This window comes from Pan paniscus, chromosome 1 (genome assembly GCF_029289425.2).
Source record: "Pan paniscus chromosome 1, NHGRI_mPanPan1-v2.0_pri, whole genome shotgun sequence".
NCBI lineage: Eukaryota > Metazoa > Chordata > Mammalia > Primates > Hominidae > Pan > Pan paniscus.
Window position 1 is genome coordinate 152,601,233 of NC_073249.2, and position 25,778 is coordinate 152,627,010.

The 25,778-nt window shown below is 35.1% G+C and overlaps 1 protein-coding gene across 1 annotated transcript in view; it reads right to left on the reverse strand.

Moving 5' to 3' along the window:
- The window catches only part of LOC100990811 (fucose-1-phosphate guanylyltransferase), a 345,681-nt gene that overhangs the window by 265,814 nt on the left and 54,089 nt on the right, over positions 1-25,778 (reverse strand). The window contains exon 7 of the mRNA XM_055117300.3: positions 6,616-6,726. Coding sequence (XP_054973275.1) covers positions 6,616-6,726 — 111 coding nt within the window. The remainder of the gene's footprint in view (positions 1-6,615; positions 6,727-25,778) is intronic.

Consider the following 25,778-nt stretch of genomic DNA (forward strand, 5'->3'; position numbering starts at 1 on the left):
ATTCAAAGCATTAACTATTATTTTGTTTCATTATTTGTTCTGATTCCAAATGGAGTTCACAAGGGACTATTGCCTATTCACAAGATTGGGGCAGACTTGCTACTGTTTAGGTAAAAAACTCATGACTACCCTCTCTCTAAAAAATTAAAAATAAGAGAAAGAGAGAGAGAAACCATATTTTATAATTCTAAGCATTCTGTCATTTGTGCCTTTGGAGAGGAAACTAAAGCGATTATTAAAAAATAACTTACACAGGGTCCGAGGCTTCTTGGTAAACAAAATTCTCTACTGAAACATTTAGATGATTTAGTAAAGAATGAACTGAAACAATACTGAGTGCATTACCTTGAAATCAGAAATAAGTTCCAAAATAACTGGGAAGCATTTCTGAAGCAGTGATTGAATAAGTGTTTACAATTTGAAAATGGGATATGGTAGGATAGAATAACTTCAACTATGAATAATACGCTCACCTTCACAAGGTGTATATGAAAGTACACTTTTCTGTAATAAGAAAACCACTACACAACCTCTATACATTACACATTGGTTTACATGTTTGCTGCATGACTTTCTGTTCACTGCTCAAACAGTTGTCAACGGCTGCAGAAAACTGATTTGACTTATGGCAACTGCAGAAACTACAGCACGTAACACCAGAGTAACAACTTTTTAAGGAGTTATTTAAGTATAAAGTGTTTTACACTTGCGGTGTGTGTGTGTTTTGTGCTCATATACCTACATTATACTTCCATAGGTTATGCCCATATAGTGAATGCATTATAAAATTAGTTTTGTATCATTTAATGTTGCTTTAATCGTATATGTAGTAATGCTTGGGCTTTATATAGTAACATATTCCATTTCTTTTTTCACTTTCCAAATACTTTTTTTGTGTCTTGTGGGTATAAGCTGTGTTATAGCAATAAACAGAAGAGTCTCTGGGGAGTAATCACTCCTTTATGTATAAGACTACAGATGTGAAGGTAGATCCCCAGGTTGGAGTCCCATCCAGCTTATTTATTTATCATCTGAATGCCCATGTAGATGTCATTCAGCTTCTCCAGTCCTCAGTTTCCTCACTAATAAACTGAGTCTGACAGTAGTTATCTCACAAAACAACCAAATGACAAATGTATGTGAATGATAAAGTACCACCAAATGTTAGCTAATATTTTTCCTTTTCCATGCCTGAGAAAGCGTATGACTCACATTCCCCAAACCTAAAGGGAAAAAGAGGATTTAATGCATGTTTATTGATTGCTGACAGGATCTTAGGCCTTGTACAAAGAAGCATATGCAAATGTATTGATAGATGGATGTATCAGTCAAAGAGAAGTATTGAGACCTGGGACAACTAATATTTGCCTACTCTTCAAAGCACAGTAAATTTAAATCTGAGTCCCAAATTGTAGTCAGCACGTCTAGGAATCTGCAGCACATGTTCTCTTCTATTATTGAAGAAGACAGCTGCCTAGTCAATGTAAATTTTATTGTAAGATTGTTTAATAGAATTCACAATTATGGGAGGACAAACACACTTGAGACACTAATGGAAGGTCTGAATTTGATATGTGGAGACAAAGAGTCCTGTCAGACTTACCATCAGCTATTGTTTCACAGAGAAAGGTGGGCAATAAAAGATAGTGACTAGTAATGAAACAGAACACCCACTGATCCGTTGCTATTTCTGCTAACCATGATAATAAAAAATAGGAGTGGAATAAGCACCTAAATTTTTAGCATAGTAAAGAAATACTCGATGTGTGTTTTATCCCAATGTGCTCTACCTTTCTGCACTAACTTTTTTGATACCTGGGATCCTTTAACTCTTGAAACTCTCCTAATTGCAATATTAAAATAATCTTAGTCCTTTTCATATCACTGAGTAATTCTTTGTTTCCTTCAATAATTCCTTATTTAATAATTCCTTAAGTCTCCGGGGAGATTCTCTTAGGCTCGGTCCTATGACCATACATTATGCCCAATATACAACTTTAAGCTGTTATTATGGTTTTAAATATTACCTCTCTATATATAATTTCTAAAAATTTACGTTAAGCCCAAATGTGTCCATTAAATGCCATTTGTATGTTTCTAAATGATTAATGAACATTTCCACTTGAAAATTTGGATGTCATCAGAAAATCAACATGTGTGGAGCTAATTGATTTTTCCTCCAAATTGAATCCTTTACCCAAGCTTTTATCTTTGTTTGTTTAATCATCATGTAATCGCACTAGAATTCATGCTAAATCATGCAGTCAAAGTAAAGTAATCCTTTTAAACATGTTACTTATCAAATCTCCAATTATTCTCTTGCTGAAATATTTTCTCAATTAGTCCCTGTTTCCTATGGGGGAAAAATCACATTGGTTCTTCTAATTTTCTTTAAAGAGTGAGAAATTCTGTGTTCTACTAATCTCTTAATCTGCCATGCCATCTACTCTTGTGTGTTATATATTGTAAACCACAGAAATTGTGTTATACGTTGTAAACCACAGTAATTGCTTCTTGCATTAAATTAAATGCCTTAGACTTCTACTCTCCAAGTTTCTTTAGTCTGGTCTATTCTTAACACCTAATTTTACCTAGAGGGACTCTTCACAATTTGTTTCATGTTATCATTTTACTCACTGTCCCTTACTGTGCTTAGCTCATTCTTTCCTTCCTATTTTTGGGCCAGATCCCTCTTATTTTTGCTGTCTAGTTCTCATCATTCTTTAGACTAGTTCAATTTTAAATCCCCTCTCATAACTCCTTCCCTAACTCTTTGAGTCCACATTAATCTCTGATATGCTTTGGCTCTGTGTTCCCACCCAAATATCATCTTGAATTGTACTCCCATAATCCCCATGTGTTGTGGGAGGGACAAAGTGGGAGATAATTGAATCATAGGGGTGGTTTCCCCCATACTGTTCTCGTGGCAGTAAATAACTCTCAGGAAATCTGGTGGTTTGATCAGGGGTTTCTGCTTTTGCGTCTCATTCATTCTTTCTTTGCCTGCTGCCATCCATGTAAGACGTGACTTGCTTCTCCTTGCCTTCTGCCATGATTGTGAGCCTTCTCCAGCCATGTGGAACTGTAAGTCCAGTTAAATCTCGTTCTTTTGTAAATTGCCCAGTCTCGGGTATGTCTTTATAAGCAGTGTGAAAATGGACTAATACAATCTCTATCCTCACTGAACTCTTAACTCTTCTATTTTGTGTTCTCTGAGATTTTCTCTATATTATTATGTTTCTAATTATAGATAATCCCTAACTTACGATGGTTCAGCTTACAATTTTTTGACTTTACAATGGTGTGAAAGTGATACATATGAGTGGAAACTATACTTTGAGTACCCATACAACCATTCTGCTTTTCATTTTTAGTACAGTATTCAATAAATTAAATAAGATATTCAGAATTTTCTTACAAAAGAGGTATTCTGTTAGATGATTTTGCCCAGCTGTAGAATAGTGTAAGAGTTCTGAGCACATTTAATGTCAGCTAGGCTAAGCTATGATGTTCAGTAGGGTAGGTGTGTTAAATGCACTTTCCATTATGATATTTGCCACTCATGATAGATTTACTCAGATATAACCCCATCATAAGTTGAGGAACACCTGTATTCCCAATTATCAAACCTACTCTCATCCATCCTACTCCTTACTTATAACTATATTGCTGTTTTACATTTGAATTGCTTATATATTTTTTCTGCATATTTATTTTGTGTGCCCAGTTGCATTACAGAATATTTAGGGGAAAAATCTATGTCTTATTTTGTTGTATCATTCCTATATTTCTATATTCTAACCATTTATAGACAAAGTAGGGGCTGAAAAAATGTTAAATGAATTCACACGTATGGGTAAAGATATATTGACAGTGACTATTTACTACAATTATAGTTGACCCTTGAACAACACAGGTTTGAACTATGTAAGTTCACATATACATGGATTTTCTTTCATCTCTGCCTCCCCTGAGACAGCAAAACCTACCTCTCCTCTTCCTCCTCCTCCTTTGCCTGTTCAATGTGAAGGCAATGGTGATGAAGACCTTTATGATTATCCACTTCCACTTAATAAATAGTAAATATATTTTCTAATCCTTATGATTTTCTTTATAACATTTTCTTTTCACTAGCTTACTTTAAGAATATAGTATATAATACATGTAACATTAAAAATACATGATAATGGACTGTTTATATTATCAATAAGGCTTCCAATCAGCAGTAGGCTATAAATAATTAAGTTTTAGGGTAGTCAAAATGTATATATAGATTTTCAACTGTACAGGGGATCAGTGCTCCTAACTCCCACATTGGTCAAAAGTCAATGGTAATAGTTTTCAAAGAAATACTCCAACAAAAACGTTCATTTTGAATATAATTATTTTAGATAGCTTTGGATACCCTTTTCTTTATTATTTGATCAATAATTTAATTAGTCCCCCATATAAGAAGAGAATAAAGACTAATGTATCTATACTTGCTTTTTGCAGTGTTAGCTATTGACTATAAAATTCATCAAATATCAGCTAATGAGGAAAATTAGAAAACCCATGAAGAATTGCAAGGCAAGAGTAGAGATCTATTTGGAATACTTTGGTGAAGTTTGCCCTAAGTCTGGTAAAATCAATATAATACCTTCTTCCATATTATGATTTAGAAAGAAAGAAAACAGAGCTATTTGAATAGGAGATGAAGAAACTAAGCTCTTAACCACTTTGCTTTAGAAGCCACTGTAATGCTATCATTCACAAATGTAATCAAAACAACATTAGGAAAAAAAGGATTTTGTTTTGAAGACATAGTCTTTAATTTTCCTGGCATTAAGAGGTTGATCATGTTTTACTAGAAGTTAGTGTCTAACTCATAAATTATTTCACCCAGATTCCTTAATGTTTACCACTCATTTACTTTATCACTGGCCTCAGTTTCTTTCTTTCTTTTTTGGAAAACATTTATATTTAGGTGAATCTAATGGAATTTCCCCTTTCCTCATAAGTAACACAAACTCACTTATATTTACAATGAATCTCACTAAAAGGATTTATTTTCCAGGAAATAAGGTGATATGGAAAGGAGTGGAAATGTCAACATGAAGGAAACTATTTTGCTCTCAACGAGATATTTTAATTTGTATTGAATGTAAGAGCCCTTTGAAGTGACACTGTTAAGAGAGATGGATCATATCTGTTTTATAGGCTTCAAGTATAATTTTATATGCAGCTCTATTTGTTCACAGTTTGTGTGCGTATATGTGTGTGTATTAGTGAAGAAGGTATAATTGAATTGCAACATGACTAAAAGGGGGAAACATAACTATTTAATAATAAGGATGTCAGACTTCTCATCTTTTACATTGTTGAGCTATTGGTGTTTCCACAATTGATAGAGTGTGACAATCATGGGATTTTGAGTAAAATGATCAGGATTCCAAACATGGCTCTTTTCCTCAATAGCTTTGTAATTTGTCAAGGCAATTACTATATAAGAGCCTTAGTTTTATATCTATCAAATGGCAGCGGCAATAAAAACTATTCGATGAGGATTTGTGAAGTTAGCCAAATCATGCAAATGGAAGTCCTTCCCATAATAGGATATATAAAATTAATACTTTAAATTTAGGACAAGATCCAGAGTCCTTCCAATGACCTTTAAAACACTGTGTGATTTGGCTTGGAACCATTCATCACCAGACCTTGTCTTCATCATTCTTCCTCCGCTCACTCCACTCTAACAACTCTGGCTCAATCATGTCCCTCAAACACACCCAGCCTTTTTAGGCCTCAGGGTCCTTGCAAGTGCCATTCCTTAAGCTTGAAATTCTTTTCTCTCCTTTTACATGGCTGACATTCTCAATATATTTAAATCTCTTTTCCTATATGACCTCCTTTCAGAGATATTTACTGTACGGCTTATTTTAAATAGTGCCCCCTTCTCTCTCGTTGTTTTCATTTTACCTCACTTTATTATTTTTATGGTACTCACTACTAATTAAAATTATATAATATTTTCTTGTCTTTATTGTCTATTTTATTCTTTACAGCTAAACTCTATAAAATGAAAATTTTGCCTGACTTTCTTGCTACTGTCATCCCAGCACCTAAAACAGTATCCGGTGCATAATAGGTTATGAATAAATATTCATTCAAGTAATACATAAGTAGATGAATGAGTGAATGATTTTTCATTTTGTCCTTACTCTGCATTAAGCAAACTACAAAGTGATTTATATAAATTATCTAACTTAATCATTATAATAGGCTTACTAATATTCCTATTTTATAAGTGAAGAAAAGAGGGAGGTCATGAGATTCAGTAACTTCCCCAAGGTTAAAATAGCAAGTTGTGGAAACTGAGCTGCTATAAAGCCTCTGTATATCTAGCTACCTTTATGTTAATTGATGATTAAATACACTGTTAGAAAATTGACTGAATTGACTATCCAAAGCTCATTTATACAGCTAAATTTTACCCCAATAAGAAATGAATGTGTTCAGTAGCTAAAAAATAAACCAACTTGTAAAGTCTCAAAGACAGTATTTCAAAACAGTTAAGAACAACAACCGAAAAGGTAAATAACCTTTGTTTTCACAGGTGCCAAAGGCATGACTTACCTCTAGGTGGCCAGCTATTGTAGCAATATGGAGGGCAGTGAGGCCACCGTATCCAACCTGCTGTATATCAGCTCCACTGTGAAGCAGAGAAGTGATCAATTCTGCATTATCCTGTAAGGAAACATATCTCTAGTGTTACTTTTCTGCTAATAACAGGTTCAAAAGCTGTGCAACAGGATGTATTGATTTTCTGCCTATCAGCCAGTTCAGGTGCTCAAAGGAAACTTAAGTGTGATTTCTAGCATAAGAGCACATTAGATACCAGAGAATAGTTCTCAGATGGTGGAAAGTAGGACCAAATGACAGAGGTGTTCAGTTCTAATCAATCATCTATCACTTGAACAAGAAAGACAGAAAGGACATTACCTATGGTGAGACTCTTGCAACCACAAACTCAGTTTTACAGGTAGGTTACTCCAATGAATATGCTTTTCCAGCAACTAGAATTAACTCCCAGTGAGGTCAGGAATTTACAGTCACAGTTTAAAGGTTTATTTTTTTTCTTTTAGAGATGAGGATGAAATATGCCATTTAAGAAGAGAGTATGAACCAAGTACTGAACAAAGTACATGCAGCCCAGTAGGCTGTTTCATGATAGTTCAGTAATTTCTTCTTACCTAATAAATAATATCATTAAATCTAGGCACAATTAATTCATAATATCTTTCTTAACTTGACTCATTTTACCAGTGAATACGTTAGAACCATTATTTGAGCCTCCAAATTCGAAAAATTTGTGCAACAATTAAAGTAATTCTTACTTTTTTATAATATTATTTGTATTGTATTTCTGCCTTTGGAGATACATGAAATAATATTTATAATATTAATAGCAATTAACAGTCATTGAATTTTTATTTTGAAATTCAATATGTAATTTTGTTTTGTATTTAATCTTTGTTATACAAAGATTTCCATGTTTAAGCCTCAAAGTAGGAATTTAAACCACAACTTCTATAATATTTGGTCTATCAACACACCAAGTAGCAATAAAGTCAAGTCATAAGATAGGCCAGTACATTTATGACTTACATACATATAATATCAAATACTGTTTGTTAAGAAAATTTTACCATTAAAAGGCAAAGTTTGATTTCTTAATGCTGTCACACCTGCATAAAGGCCTACAAGAAATTCTAAAAAATGAAAAAACTTTGGTAAAGAGCTACAAATAGTAAAATTAATGTTATAGTCTCCAAATCTTCCCGTTTTTCTACCTGCTCTCCCAAGAAAGTGAAATAAATATTGCGTCTTCAACCTTTCTTCTTGCATTGGCTCTATATGCTTGAACTATAAACTTATGTTTTCTCCGTTTTAAAAAAAAAGTTTTTTTTTTTTTCCCACTGAAGCTAAGCTGATTTTATCTCTATTATTCCCTTCATTTTCCAGCCTTCTGAAAAAAGATATTGAATCTGTTGACAGTTCCAGTCTCATTTCTTTAGCAATCTTTAGGTAGGTATACCCAAGTTCCACATAAATCTCAAATGAGTTCACCATACTTATTCTACATTGAATTTTGCTTTTCTCACACTACTCCTCACTAAGGCAGATTTATTTCCCACATCTCTTTTCATCGTATTACCAGGTGAAGTCACCATGACTGTTTCTTCCACCTGAGGCATTAAGGACCTCACCAGTCTCCTGAAATCACTTCTTCAATTTCTAAAGGTAAACTATCAAATCCAGTGTCTTTGTAGTCATTCTCTCTATGATTAGATCATCTCTTTCTTCTCAAAATTCTTATCTCCTTTGCTTTCCTAAAACTATGCATTCCTTGATTCCTTTTTGTTGCCTATTCTTTGTTTCTGACTGTCTTCTAAAAGTGTATGATTTGGAAATGTAGCTCTAAGCTGCTTTCCCATTCCTAAATGCCACTTTGGTAATTATTATACAATCTGATAAATGCATCTTTGGTCCTGACTTCTCTGCTAAGTCTGAGTCCCATATATTTTGCCTATCAATGGCATCTCAAATGCAAAATTTGAAATTGTTCTTATAATTATCGTTTATAATTTTCCCAGGCTGACTTGTCATCTAACATTCCTTATTTATATGAATGGCACTTTTTTATTCCAAGGGACCTAGAGTCCCTTCAGCTCAGTTTCAGAATTCTACTGGTTTTAACTGACTTATACTTCTCACATTTCTTCTTATTTCTAGCATCATCCTCTGTATTACGCAGCTTCCTAACTAGTCTCCTCGACTAATACTTTTTCCCATTGCAGTCCATCCTGCATACAATTAGATACATTTTCCTACACCCAGTTTTGATTATGCATTTCTCTTTTCAATATACCCTTTATATGCTAAACAAATATTGATTGAGCATATCTGGTGTTTCAAACTCTTTTCTGAGCAGTGGTGACACTGCAGTGAGTAAAGATAGTGAAATCCCTGCTCTCACAGAGCTTATATTTTACTATGTTTATGTGAATGGAGAGACAAAAAGTAAACAAATAAGAAATTGCTATACAGTAGCTTAAAGTACCAACTGATATGAGATAAAAATAGACAAATGATTAGATGGCTATTTTAAACTGGTTAATCAGGGAAAGCTTCACTGCAGAGGTGACCTTTGAGATAAATGGTAGATGGCAAAAAGTCACAATTTCAAGGATAAGTATTAAAATATGAAACATAGCTAGTGCAAAAGTCGTAAGACAGATATAAGCTTGTTGTGTTTGAAGACCAGCAATAAGGCCAATGTTGAGTAAATGATTAAACAAAGGAAAAGAAATTTTCAAGATGAGGTCAAAGATGTATAATCTTGCAGGGCCTTCTAGGCCATGGTATGGGGTATTTGGATTTTTTTCCAAGTGCAATAAGTAGTACGGAAATTAATGATAGAGAACCAGGAAGAAGCAGATTTTGAGGCAGAAGTAAAATGTTTTGTTTTCACATGTTAAATTTGAGCTGCATATAAGGCAGGGTTAAGATGCAGGTCATAGAATTAGCCTCCCTAATTAGAATTTCAGCTCTCACAATGACTATGTGCACTGGAGCTGTTCTGTCACTCCTTTTTGCTAATTTCCTTGATTATATAAAAAAAGAGTAATTGTAACCACCCTAAAATTGTTCTGATAATACCTATAGTACCTTCCAAATAAAATATTGATTTGATTTAATCACTTAGCTTCTCTTTCTCCTTTCCCTTTACCTCTTCCTCCTAACTCCACTCCCTCTGCTTCACGAGTTAGGCACTGCAACAAACAAAGGAATAAAACATGGAAAAAGGCTGTACCAGTACTGGAAGCGAGAAAATGTCTACTAGTTTAGCCATGGATAGGCTGCCAGAAACTGAGAATTCCTCCTCCAGAGAAAACAGTTCACAGGAGTTAACTCTCACTTTACCAATAATCTTGGTGAGGGCTAAAGGCATGATTAGTCTTGAGATAAATAGGAAAAACATTGCCTTAAAACATTTTCCCTGCAGATGGTCAGAAATTTCAATGCAGAGTAGTAGGGAAGGTCTTTTTAAGCATAAAGTTATATTTTAAAATAGAAAATATGATAGATTTGAGCAAATTAAAGTGTTAAAAACACAATAAGGCAAGTGACAAGTTGGAGAAATATTCACAACGTATAAAACTGACAAATTGTTTACATATTTAATACATAAATAACTTGTATAAATCAGTAGAAAGATGGATACTCTTTTATTCAACAAATATTTATTAATGGATGTCTATTTTATGACAAGCACTGTACTAGGCTAAATTAAAATAAATTTTATGTAAATCACAGAGCATGTGAAACATTTATCTATTAGGCAGTTTTAGTAAACACACATTTATCCTTTCTTCAAGTATCTTTGTTTTTTCTCCTTATTCAGTCAATATTTGTGGAATTTTTTTTAAGTATATTAGGATCCCTTCAGAATGGGCAAATGGTAAGGTCAAAAGTTAAGAGTAATAATTTATCCTTTCATACCTTGGTTGGATTTCTCAAGATTGACCTCTAATTGATCTAAATACTTTTTAACTGAATACTGCCAAAATAAAATTTTTATCTTATGCAGCTATGCTAAAGATAATAAACATAAAGCAGTAATTGCTGCATATAAATTGCTTACTATGAGCCAACTTCCATGAAAAATGTTCTATCTATATCCTCTCATTTAAGCTTCACAATTTACCTATGAGAGAAAATAATTATTAACCCTATTTTATAGCCGATGTCACTCAGGCTCAAAGAATTTAAAGTGCTAACTGAACCTTACTTTGTAAGTGTTGAAGGTAGATGCAAACCCAGGCCTGTTGGACTCCAACGTCTGTACTTCACTTCTGACTTTCCATAGTGGTTTTCCTGATCGAGTCTCAAGGAAAAACTTGAGAGGACATACTTTTGCTGTATTTAACTGATAAGCCTCTTACTCTACTGGAATATTTTGTCCCAATGGAATAATTTTAAGAGTCAGCAATATGGTACACACCTCCTGGAAAAAATTTTCCTGTAAAATGCAAATATTAGGCAAATTTTGAATACTCTAAGTTTGATCTCATTTATTGCTTGCAGTTTACCATATATAAGAAATGTCTAATGGCAATGTTTTTAAAAGAAAGTCTCTTAAGACTTGTTTAGAAAAGAGTCTTGTGGAAACTGACAAGTTTCCTTTATGCACTCTCTAGCCAAATTTAAAGCATTATTATTCAATGTGACACACAGAGGCACCCTATAAGTGTGAGATAAATAAGCTCTTTGTAATGTATTTGTGTGTGTCATATTTATTATTTTTAAGCAGAAGAAAATCCATGTGTGGAAGAATGAGGCTTAGACAAAAAAGCGCTCCAGCTATATCCTTGAGAAATAGAATTTGAGGTAGAATAGATCTCCCAAAATGTATGTAAATGGATAAAAATATTTTGTAATGGTAGTAACTGCAACTCTGTACTAGCCATAAAACTCTAAAACAATGCTTACTTAATATCCTGCCTTATTGTTAGCTCTGTGATTATTGCTATGGATAAAGCCAAGATAAGCAACCACTATATCACAGAGCTCAAATCCTCTACTACCATATTACATCCATTTTTAAAATGTATTTATTAAACAAAAAAATTTCAACTCTATTTCAGTATAGAAAAGAAACTGATGTATAAAAATGTACTTTCTTCTGATTATGGACAAAATATACCTTCTGGTGGTTTTAAAACATGGTGAGCATTCATCTATACTCAACCCACAGATATTTGCTATCTATGCCCCTTCCCCTTGAACCTGGGTGGATTGTGATCAATAGCGTGGAGCAGAGTGTTTCTTTTCTAAGGCTAGGACATAGAAGACCACACAGCTTCCTTTCTGTTTGCTGAAAAACACGCTCTGGGAGCCCTGATCTATAACGTAACAAATCTGACTAACCTGTGTCAGCCATGGTATAAGAAAATGCAGGCCACATGGAGAAGGTACATCGCACATGAAGGCTCTCCAATCAACTGTTCTAGCTAAGTCCAGCCTTACAGTTATTCCAGTCAGTGTGTTAAGCCTCCAGAGAATTCCAAGCTACCAGCTGATGAATAAACCCATTCATTCACATTTTCTCAGCTGAGGCTCTAAACATTGTGGGACAGAATCAAGCCATCCACACGGCATCCTGTCTGAATTTTTGAACTAAGAATCCATGAGAATAATAAAATAGTTGCATTAGAGGACCAAGTTTGGGATAGTTTGTTATGCCTCAACAGACAACCAGAATACCTCAGAGAAGAAAATGTAAAAAACAAAGAAAATGAATAAATAATTCAATAACCCATAGTACTACCATATAATCACTATTATTTATGTGTGTATTTTTCCCTTCCATTCTTTGTCCTATGTACATATGTTTGTGCAACCAGATGGAGCACAAGCTATCCCAGCAAAGCAAACTCGTGTTTCAATATTGATGGGCACTTCCTACATTTGCGACATGTTTCTTAACCTTTTGAGCTGTCAAGTTTTTGTCTGTAAAATGAAGATACAATTGTATCATTCTCATAGCATTGTTGTGAGGATTACATCAGATAATGCTGTAATGCATTTAGTACAATGCTTGACACATAATAATTGTTATTATGTACACTATTGATCTAATTCTACATATAGGTAATTTCCTTTTTTCATATATTATAGAATCATGAGCATTTCCTCATGTGTGGCAGAAATAGATATGCCACTGAGACCTCCCTTTATGAAGAGTGTGGCAGGATGGTAGTTCACTGGCAGCTTTCTCAGTTATTTCAGGACCCACTGCAGCATTAGAGCTGTGTTCAGTCTCTTCTCAGGGTGGACCTTACTCCCAGTCAATGACTGAGTAAGGTGGTGGTAAAAGAAGGGCCTCGACATTTCTACCCTGTGTGGCACTCCTTTCATAGGCAATTTTTCCTCTGGAGCTCCTCAATGGGCTGGCAGAGATTTTAGCAGCTCTGTATTGGGATCTGATGGCACCTCATAACCAATTCTGTTTAATTCCTTTTCCTTTCACAGGTGTCACCTTTAAATAAACCTCTTGTACTCCTACATTCTTTTCAGAGAACACTTTTTAGAGAACCCAATTGGCATTCCATAGCATAAAATGTGTTTCTTTAATGTAACTTTAAACTGAGGCTGAACTGGGATTTGAAATCAGGTCTTCTGATTTTTAACATTATGCTTTTCTTAATACATCATGTTATTTCTCCCTCCCCACCAATTACCCTTCAGCTGCTAATAATTTGTCTTTCATGTATCAGCCCTGACCTTATATTCCTCATTTGTATAAAAAGAAATATAATACCTACCTTACTTACCTTACAAGATTGTAATAAAGATCAAATGACATAATGTATGTGCAAATGCTTATAAACTCAAGATACTTACAGGTGTAAGCTCATATTCATATTAAATGTATCACCCCCAAGATTGGCCTACTTCTATGAGAATATTCACCTTATGATTTAGCCCACTCTGTCCCAAGAGATGTTTAGTCATAAAATACTTCCATTTCTTTATCTGCAGGGTTACAGAGTTGGGCTAAATTTTTTTCTGTAATACCTTATTCACCTCTAATATTCCCTGAAGTGTCATACCAAACTCCAAGAAGGAGCTGAACTTTGATTGGAAAGAAAACTAAGTTTCTGGATATAAAATAGGGACATATAAATAAAAGTTTTTAAAATATGTTTCTCTAAGTATATTTTTTCTTCACCAGCATAGCAATTGTTGAAGTTTATGTGTTTTTATAAAGAAAAAGGTTTTTTTAGAAAAGTAATTTTGGAGGCTTTGAAGAATATTATTAAGTTTTCCTTTAGGACAAGGAACTATTCAGGGCTTCAGTATGAAATGTACTTAGTTCCAGGCATTAAAATTTAATGGACTAGAGCTGCCTTGTGCATCATAGACATCCCCAGTGAAAGTATCCATTAATCAGTATGAAAATAACTGCTCAACTCACAAAGGTTCATACCTATATGTCTCTTGTTGAAACAATTCTGGATTTATTTTCACAAAAGGTATCAGTTTTTAAGAGTTTCAGTGTGGTGCAAATACTTGACTTTGCTTGAAATTTTGGGAAAAAAAAGAAAAAAAGAAAAGTAACATACTGTTAGATTATCTGTACCCTTGCTTGGACCTATTTTTTCCCCTCACCTCTGCCAACCCTCCTTCTTCTATTTTCTCATTTTCCATAATGTATTTATTCCTGCAGGCTGCCTCCAATTGGCCTTTGAACATCCTTAAATCGTCTCTCATTTAATAATATAGAGATGATTTAACAGGAAGAGGATAATAAGAATCTCTACCTATTGCAGTGGGGCGGGGGAAGTAAATACATGCTACTTGAAAAGGCATAATGAATATTCTAATTTTTTAAATTTGTTTTTAGCTATAACATAATATCTATTTTAAAGTTTAAAAATAACATTTAAATAAACTCTGAACTTTTATGTTTATTTAAGGAGCAAGAGTTTAAAAAGATAGGACAATGCTGTTTCAGAAACCTTCCTGATCTGGCCATTCCTCAAATATTGCCCAATCTTATACTTTTGGAAGAGAAATTAATGTTTATTGCCTCCATTTCCCTAACTGTATTTATTTTGAACCCATTTTTATATCCTCTTCTCCCCAAAATTTACTAAAATATCCCTTAAAGAGATATCTGACAATTTCCTAATTTCCTATTCTAATGGCCCAAATAGGACACTATTTTGCCCATTGTCAACCTGATCCTACCTCCTTTGAAACACTTTTCTTCCCCCCAGTTACCAGAGAACTATAACTTCATTCTTCACTTATAAAACATCGATTTATTAATGTATATATATCAATGGTTGTACTAAGCACTCAGAATAAGATGATAAGCAACTTGGATCTGGTCTCTGCCTTGATGATGCTCATAATTACTATCAGAGATTACAAACAGGCTACAAGAGGAATGGAAATATATATGGCTTAGCCTGTTGAGTATTTATGACTAAAAATCTGCATTAATGGCCAGCATTTAAATATTAGGAAACTTCACATAATTTATGATTCTCTGAAATTTTGGGAAATAATGGGTCTACATTTTTACATGACAATGATTAGCTGAAGCTGAAGAGTGACCATTCCCTTTACATGGGGCATATGTTTTCTAAGTTACCACAGTCTTTGCCACTCTCTCATATCTCAAAAATATTCAGTCTTGAGTTTTACTTCCCATTTATCATTGTCTGTCTTTCATTTATTTATGTCATCCTTAAAATATGTGAGATTGTGACCGCTAATATAGAGGAAGATATAAAGATTTAACTAAGTAATAATATACAGTAGCATACACAGCATAGTAAGTACTAGGAGCTAAGAGAGTACAATGAAGCAATACCTAACCCAAACTTGGGAGGGATCAGGGAAGGTTTTCCAGGAAATACTACTGTCTGGTGTAAGAATTGAAGCATAAATTGCAAATTACCATCTTCAGCTAGGATCCTATTAACTTTTTATTGAGAATGTGTTCATTTAGAAAGAGATTATGAAATATTTCATTACTAAAGGGAAATTTGCATATAAACAAGCTATCTTAATGATTGCTGTAATTTATGAGTAAAAATTTTCTCTAGTTTCTTAAGTGAAAATCTACTATTAAAGTGTTTAAAAGTCATCACTAACTGGAGAATTTAGTTAAATATGCAAAAAGTGGGATTTTTTTTGAGTTTTTTTTTTCTTCAAATTATTTCTTATTACTATCTTGTCAAATTCCCATTTAGGGAAAATGCAGTCTTTAATCAGGAAACTTTATTTGTTCAAATATAAAGGTAATTAAGATTTTAAAAATCCATTTAAGTTAATGAATATTGAAATCTGTCCTCTAAATCAGTTGTTCTCAACTGGGAGTGATTTTTGCCTCTCAGGGGTGATATCTGGAGATATTATTGGTACTCACAACTGGGCATGAGGGAAGTGGCTGCTGTCATCTAGAGAACAGAGGACAGGGATGCTGCTAAACATTTTTATAACACAAAGGACAGCCTCCCACAGCAAAGAATTATCCAATCCAAATTGTCAGTAGTGCCAAGGCTGTTGAACCTTGGTCTAAATCGACAGCAGTTAGAAACTATGAAACACTTACTTTGGGTCTTTAGTTTCAGGATAGTTGAAAATTTCAACTTTGCAATCAAATATATGTGCTAAGGAGGAAAAAAAAAGTCAGGATAAAAGATATTACTACAATGATTCAGGCTACGAATCGCCACTGATAGAAAAGTCAGAGTTTTCTGATGGGCACAGTTACGTAGCAAAAAATACCTAGGTCTGGTAAGCCAGGCAACATAGGTTTAATTCGATTTTTCCCCCATTCATGTCCTTCCCTTTTGTAATACATATATAAAATGAGTTGTTTCTGAATGATAGGAATTAAATCTTGCAAGAAATATATAGGATGGGATAGACCATTACCATTCAATATCTGCTTTTATCATACGAAATGTTAAAAATAAGTTAATGAATCAAAATGCTACTTCTTTCTCACTAAAGAAATTTCACTAAGTGGCTTGTCTGTGTATTGAATGAGAGTTACATGTAAGGCTAAATTAGATGGTCTAATAGGATTTTGTTCATTAGTTTTCTCAATTAAGATCTTCTAAACTATATCAGAGGTCTCAATTTTTTCCCCAAAGTCTTGTGTTTCATTTTAGGAATACAATTTAGATACCACCTAAAGAAGTATGCCCTATAGAGGGATATAAATGTGACAGGAATCTTGTAATAAAATTCATTAGGGTACAAAAAGAATTAGAAAATCTACTTATATACATTTATATATAAAGATAAATGAAGTTTCATTCATGTTTAACATGTAAATTTACACTGGCGGCTTCAGTTCATATATCAGCTAGTCATGTGTCACATATAGTACCCAAAGTATAATATATACTTAAAATTCTACATGGGAAAGGACTGAGAGCTGCCTCTCACTCTTTTTTTTTTTTCTTAGCTTTTAGTTATTGGGGATGTGCTGTAGCTTATGTGAGCCAAAGTAAGTGGGTTTATAAATTTTAATATCAAATTTTAACTGAATAGACACTTTAACTGAATAGACGAAATTGGCAGGTATCTTTAAAAGAGTCCTGTGAATAAAATACACAACATATATATTACTAAGGTAAGAAGCAGCAAAGAAAAAGCTGGTACTTTTTTCTACCAATCTGAGCTTCATATAAATCAATTTCCTAATCTAATCATATTTGTAATAAACTTGTCAAAATATTTTATATTATCAAAAAGGCTATTTGAAATATAAATGTATAGCTACAAACTTTAACACTGGTTGTTTTCCAAAGAGTAGATTTTGTCTTAAGCTATTAACTGATGGGTTTTTTTGTTAATGTATATAATTTATGAACACATATATGTGTTTGGGAGTGCTAATTTTATAGAGGACGTGATAAAAGATGTTTGTAGTCCATTGATCTAAGTATAGATGCCATTTCTTTTATATTGTTAGGATTACATTTTCTCATCTCTTTAGAATGTAATAATCCAGAAAATCCAATCCATTTCTTTTAATTTTTCTATGCAAAATGAAAAACATGTTAGTTTCCAATAAATGTTTGTCAAAGTTAGAGTTCAACAACAATAATGGTTAATTTTTATTAAGTATTAACTATATGCTAGGTATTTTGCTAAGTACTGCATATGATTTGTTTCCTTAAAACTCTAAACTACACAATAAAATAGATAATTCTATCTGCTTCATTTTAGAGGTTAGAAAATTGAGGAGCATAAGGAAAACTCAATTTGCCTAAATATGCATAATTAGCAAGTCTCATAACTGAGATATGAACAGAAGTATTCTAGCTTCTAAGCTTACAGTCTTTCTTAAGCTACATAATATCAACAAATGTCAAGTATTGTTTCTTCTAATGTTTGGACATTCACTAATTTCCAAACAAGTATTTCTCAAGGATCCTTTACAGGTCACATATACTGAGGAATCAAAGAAAAAGACTCAGTCCCAGTGTCCAAAGTTCACAGACCAACATTTGAAATATGCAAATAAATAATTATAAGTGCTACAATAAAAGATAACGTAAACTTAATAACTGAAACCCAAAAGAGAGTGCAATAATTTCTGTCTGCGAGTTCAATAAAACTCAATTTATCTTGGCTTTAAATAAGTAATAATTTTGCATCAGGAAAAGAAATTAAAAAATATTTAAGCAGAAGAAATTATAAAAACAAAAATAAAGACATGTGGAACTGTTTGGCCTAAAGAATGGAGTTATCTAAAATGGCAATCTTCAAACTCTAATCTACAAATACATCAGCTGAGATTTTTAAAAAAATGTACATTCTGGTTGTGATGCTTAATTTTAGGTGCCAACTTGACTGGGTTAAGGGATGCCTAGTTAGCTAGTAAAACATTATTTCTGGATGTCTGTGAGGGTATTTCCAGAAGGCATTAGTTTTTTGTTTGTTTGTTTGTTTGTTTTTGAGACAGGGTCTTGCTCTATTGCCCAGCTGGAGTACAGGGGCACAATCTTAGCTCAATGCAATCTCCACCTCCTGACTTCAAGTGATTCTCCCACCTTAGCCTCCCAAGTAGCTGGGACTATAGGCGCACACCACCACATCTGGCTAATTTTTGTATTTTTAGTAGAGACGAGGTTTCACCCTGTTAGTTTCAAACTCCGGAGCTCAAGTGATCCACCTGCCTCAGCCTCCCAAAGTGATGGGATTACAGGCATGAGCCACTATGCCCTGCCAGCATTTTCATTAGTAGACTGAAAAAGAAGATCACCCTCACCAATATGGGTGGGCATCATCTAATCTTTGGAAGGCCTGAATAGAACTAAAAGATAGAGGGAAGGTGAATTTGTTTTTATTTCAGCTGAGACATCCATATTCTGCCCTCAGACATCACTGATCCTCGTTCTTGGGCCTTTAGACTCAGAATAGGATTTACACCATAGGCTCCCCTGGTTCTCAAGTCTTTGGACATGGACCAAATCATACTATCAGCTTTCCTGATTCTCCAGCTTATAGACAGAAGATCGTGGGACTTTTGGGCTCCATAATAGTGTGAGCCAGTTCCTATAATAAATATGTCTCTAGATTAGATAGATAGATAGATAGATAGATCCATTAATCCTATTGGTTAAATTTCTCTAGAAACACCTGAATAGTACTGGTTGAATAGGGCTGGAAAGGAAATGAGAGCAGCATTTCTGAAATCTTTTAGTTGGGGTGGATGCTACTGATCATGTGACCATAATTTGAGTTGCCACGCTTGAACAGTAATCCTCAATATGTAGACCTAGATTGTTTACATCAAAATTCCTAGGTTGTTTGTTAAAAATTTAGATTCCTAGAATACCCTAGATGTACCAATTTAAATGAAAGTAAAGTAGAAAGGGAAATATTCATTTTAAACGTATGTTACTATATGATCCTCATGCACATTACATTGAAAACCATTAGGGTTGAACAGGCAGAGACTACAGGAAAAGAGTATGGAAAGTGATTCCAGAAAAGTTATAAATTAAGGGATCTTGAGTCTCATATTTAGGAGTTTGAATGTCATTATATAGACAATGGATGACAATAGTAAGTGTTAAAGTGAGCAACGATATCATAGATTTTTGTTTCATTCAGATCATTTTGGAAGCAATGCAAAAGTAGATATGGGCATGACAGAACAACTTATATAGACTTTCTCTACTGGCAAATAAAATCTACAAAATGGAACAAAATATATGACATAACTGTTCTCAAGCACTGAAGAGCATAAGCAAACAGCTCTGTCCTTTAAGAGAAAGATATAAAGCAAGTCACACAATATCCCATGACTGCCATGGTTTTCTGCCTGAAATACTTTTCTGCCACAAAGCATAATAGGAAGTCTCACTGAGTTAAGAGTGTAAATGAGAGTTCTGATATTATGAAGGGGCTGTATTTGTGGAGCAGGGTAACCGAGAAGAAGAAGCTGCACAGAGAGGGCACTGCAGAAATCTGCATGGAGATCCATTATGTATCGTTGAGCTGGGCTGCACAAGCACAGAGAAAGATTCTGGAAGATCTAGAAAAGATCACCTGATTTATTGCTAAAAGGTGAATGGTGGTGATACTGGAGGTCATGTAGTACGGGGGGATTTTGGAACTCCTGTCAGCTGGTATGAAGAGACTTTACTGAGAGACTTGGGAATTCAGGTGACATGCCAAAAAACCATACTTTAGGAGTAAGCACCATGCTCAGGTGTGAGAGCCACATGCTAGGAATAAGAGGTATGCCAAGAGGCGGCCGGGCACGGTGGCTTACGCCTGTAATCCCAGCACTTTAGGAGGACGAGGTGGGCGGATCACAAGGTCAGGAGATCGAGACCATCCTGGCTAACACGGTGAAACCCCGTCTCTACTAAAAATACAAAAAATTAGCCGGGCGTGGTGGCGGGCGCCTGTAGCCCCAGCTACTCCGGAGGCTGAGGCAGAAGAATGGCTTGAACTGGGAGGCAGAGCTTGCAGTGAGCCAAGATCGCACCACTGCACTCCAGCCTGGGCGACAGAGCGAGACTCCGCCTCAAAAAAAAAAAAAAAAAAAAAAAAAAAGAGGTAAGCCAAGAGGCTAAGTTCAAACTGAAATAGCTTCAGCCTAACAAAAAATCAAATCAAGACTGATTTGATTGAAATGTATCCACCAGAAGTGTAACTACCCGCCAAAAATGAAACAAAAACAAACATAAAAAAAACTCAACATTCTTTAAAGGAAGATGACATGATAAAGATTTCCTATAACACATAATACATAATTTCTAGCTTTCAATAAAAAGTTAATTGATATATGAAGAAACAGAAAAATGTGCTCTGTAGTCAACATGAAATAGAAACAAATACTGAGCTAATCTAGATGTTGAAAACAGCAGATTGAACATTTAAAGTAGTCACAAATAATAGGTTCAAAACCTTGAAAGAAAATATGGAAAAATGAAATAACAGATGTGTCATCATAGCAGAGAAATTGAAATTATATCTTAATTAATCTTAATAAATAAAAATCCTAGAATGGAAAAGTAAACAACCAAAATGAATAATTCACTGGTGGATTGTTATCAGATGGGAGATGGCAGAGAAGTGGTTTGTGAACTTGAATTCAAATAAGTAGAAATAATCTAATTTGGAGAACAGAAAGAAAGAAGAAGGAAGAAAAAAAAGCAGACTCAGTGATATGTGGAAAATTATCAAACAATCTAACATATGTATTTGAAAAACTAATGGTCAAAATTTCTGAATTTGATGAAACCATAAATTTACAGATATAAAAACTCAGTGAATCTCAAAGAGCTTTAAATATAGAAAACCATATGTAGGATTATTATAATCAAACTTCCGAAAAGCATATTTTCTCTCTTATTAATTTCTTTAAAAGATATAAATGTGTAACACAAAATTTTAATAATATATTTAGGTTCTTATCATGTATAGATGCAATGTATATGGCAACAATGGCACAAAGAATGAAGATAAAATGAAACTATACTACTGGAAGGTTCTTATATTTTAAGTGAAGTAGATCAACATTTGCAGGGAGTGGACTATGAAATGTTGAGAATCTATAACTGTATGGTAATCACTACAGTCATAAGTTTAAAAATAATGCAAAAACCTTTTACTCTTCAAATGACACTGTTATGAAAATGAAAAGGCAAGTCAGAGACTGAGAGAAATTTTTGCAAAAGTATATTCAAGAAAAGAATTGTATTAGAATAGATAAAGTTCCCTCACAATTCAAGAAAATAATAAACAAAATTACAAATGGCAAAAAGATTTAACACACTACATTAAAAAATAAAGGATGCCTAATAAGCACATAAAAACCTATTCAACCTCTTTAGTCTTCAGGGAAATGCAAATTAAAATTATAATGAAATACTAAAATTCATCCAATAGAATAGCCAAAAAAAAAAAAAAAGACTGACCACACCAAGTGCCGGAAAGGATGTGAAAAAACTACAGCTCTCATACCTTGCTGATGGGAATGTAGGAAGGAATTGCTAGTTTGTTAAAAAGTTTGGTAGTTTCTCATAAAATTAAGCATATACTTATTATGTGACTCAGCAATTCCACTTTTAGGTATTTCCCAGGAGAAATAAAAACATATGTTCAAACAAATACCTGTATGTGAGTGTTCAAAACAGCTTTGTTTATAATGGTCAAAATCTGGGAAAATGTCCATCAGCAGGTAAATGGTAAATTGTGGTATATCCATATAAGGGAATACAATTCTACAAGAAAAGCATTAATTACAGAATATACAACATGGGTGAATCCCAATAGCCTTATGATAAGTGCAAGAAACCATATAGAAAAGAAAACATACTGGATGTAATAAATTTATTTAAAATTCTAGAAAAGAGAAAACTATAGTGACAGAAAACACTTGTTTCCAGAGACCAGGTGAGAAGGAGACTGACTGCAAAATGGCATGAGGGAACTTTTTGGTATAGTAGAAATGTCCTATAACATGACTGTGATGATGGTTACATGATTACATACATTTTCAAAAGCTAACAATTGTAGACTTAAAATTGATAATTGTATTTGGTATACATTAAACCTCAATAAAACTAAACCCTGTGAAAAACTCAACAAACTAAAACAAAAAAAGATGTATGAGGATTAATCATTCATGTGGTATTAAATAGCTAAATATCTGCTTCACTTTTATTAATGAAAGCAGAGATTACTCTATTGATTAGAAAATATACAGTCATGATGTCAGAGGCGTTCAAACCAGAGTGAACAACTCCATTTTGAGTAAGGGCTAGGAAAATAGGAAAATGAGGCTGAGACTTACGGGGTTACATTCTCAGAAAGTTAGGCATTTTTAACCTCTAGATGTTTACAGTTAAAGAACAAGTTAATAATGTTTACTGAACAGACCCAGACTTGGGAGTGTCCAGATATCCTGATATCTGTAGAACAAAGGCATTCCTAATTTTGCTTTAAAGATAATAATATCGATTCTTGCAAAATATAGCAATTAAGAAAATTAATATGTTATCACAAACCCTTGCAGCAGAACACATCTCCCCATGTATACGAGCATTGTACCTAGGGTGGATGCGCTCCTCCTCTTACTTTCAGGAACATCCTACTCTGTCTATGGAGTAGCTGTCCTTTCACCACTTTACTTTCATAATAAACTTGCTTTTACTTTGCACTGTGGACTCGCCCTGAATTCTTTCTTGCGCGAGATCCAAGAACCCTCTCCTGGGGCCTGGATCGGGACCCCTTTCCTCTAACAATGAGTCAGGCCCAGCATGCCAGGGTGTATAATTGAAAGAGCTATTTGATGTAGTGAACAAAAGGATGGGAGAGTTACATTATTCATTTTGTGAGTGTTATGAACAAAATAAAATTCGATTGCAATACCAAAAAAATTCAAAGAAATATGTATAAATAACTGGTATGCATGAAAAATATTAAGATAAAAAAATACAAGGATCGGGTGAGAAATTCTTTCAGAGTAAGGGAGATTACAGAAATAAAAAAACTGAAAATGCATGATTGTGGATTGAATCCTATCCTGGACAAGAAAAAAATAATCTATAAATGACACAATTGGGACAATTGATAAAACTTGAATTTGAACTATAGATTATCATATCTTATCAATGTTAATATCATCTCAATGTTCTTTTTAATTTTATAATTGCATTGGAGTTATGTAAGTGAATTTTCTTGTTCTTAGGAAATGAAGACTGAAGTGGCAACAGGGCATGTTTTATACAATTTACTGTCAAATGGTTCTAAAAAAACAATAATGGAAATGGGACAAAATGCAAACAGTTAATGAACCTGGATAAGCAGTTTGTTGTACTATTCTTGCAATTGTTTTTGTAAGTTTGAAATAATATTAAAATTAAAAAGTTATTAATACTATATGGGGGAAGGGAACTGGAGCCCAAAATGAATTATATACTTACTGGAGTAGTTCTGTCAAGGGATAATTAGAAGTAGGTTTAATGCATTTAATGGTTACTAGGTTTAATGCCTGGTAGTGTGAACAACTGAGAGGTGACAGCGTGCTGGCAGCTCTCGCAGCCCTCGCTCGCTCTTGGTGCCTTCTCGGCCTTGGCGCCCACTCTGGCCACACTTGAGGAGCCCTTCAGCCCGCTGCTGCACTGTGGGAGCCCCTTCCTGGGATGGCCGAGGCTGGAGCTGGCTCCCTCAGCCTGCGGGGAGGTGTGGAGGGAGAGGCACGGGCGGGAACTGGGGCCGCACCGCGGGGCTTGCGGCCCAGCTAGAGTTCTGGGTGGGCGTGGGCGTGGGCTTGGCGGGGCCCGCACTCCGAGCGGCTGGCCAGTCCTGCCGGCTCCGGGCAGTGAGGGGATTAGCACCCGGGCCAGCAGCTGCGGAGGGTGCTCCGGGTCCCCCAGCCGTGCCGGCCCACTGGCGCTGTGCTAGATTTCTCACCAGGCCATAGCTGCCTCCCCGTGAGGCAGGGCTCAGGACCTGCAGCCCGCCATGCCTGAGCTTCCCCCCCACCCCCTGCCATGGGCTCTTGCATGGCCCAGCTTCCCCGAAGCGTGCTGCCCCCTGCTCTGCAGTGCCCCGTCCCATCAACTGCCCAAGGGCTGAGGAGTGCAGGCACATGGCGTGGGACTGGCAGGCAGCTCCACCTGCGGCCCCTGTGCGGGATCCACTGGGTGAAGCCAGCTGGGCTCCTGAGTCTAGTGGGGACTTGGAGAAACTTTGTGTCTAGCTGAGGGATTGTAAATATGCCAATCAGCACTCTGTATCTAGCTCAACGTTTGTAAACACACCATCAGCACCCTGTGTCTAGCTCAGGGTTTGTGGATGCACCAATCAGCACTCTGTATCTAGCTAATCTAGTGGGGATGTGGAGAACTTTTGTGTCTAGCTCAGAGATTGTAAATGCACCAATCAGCACCCTGTCAAAATGGACCAATCAGCTCTCTGTAAAATGGACCAGTCAGCAGGATGTGGGTGGGGGCCAGATAAGAGAATAAAAGCAGGCTGCCTGAACAAGCAGTGGCAACCCACTCGGGTGCCTCTCCACACTTTGGAAGCTTTGTTGTTCGGCTCTTTGCAATAAATCTTGCTACTGCTCACTCTTTGGGTCCACACTGCCTTTATGAGCTGTAACACTCACCGTGAAGGTCTGCAGCTTCACTCCTGAAGCCAGCGAGACCACGAACCAACAGGGAGGAATAAACAACTCCAGACGTGCCGCCTTAAGAGCTGTAACACTCACTGCGAGGGTCTGCAGCTTCACTCTGTAGCCAGTGAGACCACGAACCCACCAGAAAGAAGAAACTCCAAACACATCCAAACATCAGAAGGAACAAACTCTGGACATGCCGCCTTTAAGAACTGTAATACTCACCGCGAGGGTCCCTGGCTTCATTCTTGAAGTGAGTGAGACCAAGAATCCACCAATTCTGGACACACAACTACTTTATATTATTTTTGTGTTTAAAATGAAATAGTAACTTTAATTTGTTTTTCACTTTTGTTAAGAAATTTGCAAAATAACTATGCATTTTCTTATGGCCTTTTAATATTTTTGCCTGCTTTGTTTCCCAAGAATCTAAATTTTCATTTAAACTTGCTATGAAAAAGTTATAGTTTATGCACCCTTCTCTAAAATAGAAAAAAACATAAAAATAGAGCAAAGAAAACTCTAAAAGTGGAAATTTAGTTATTATAAACAG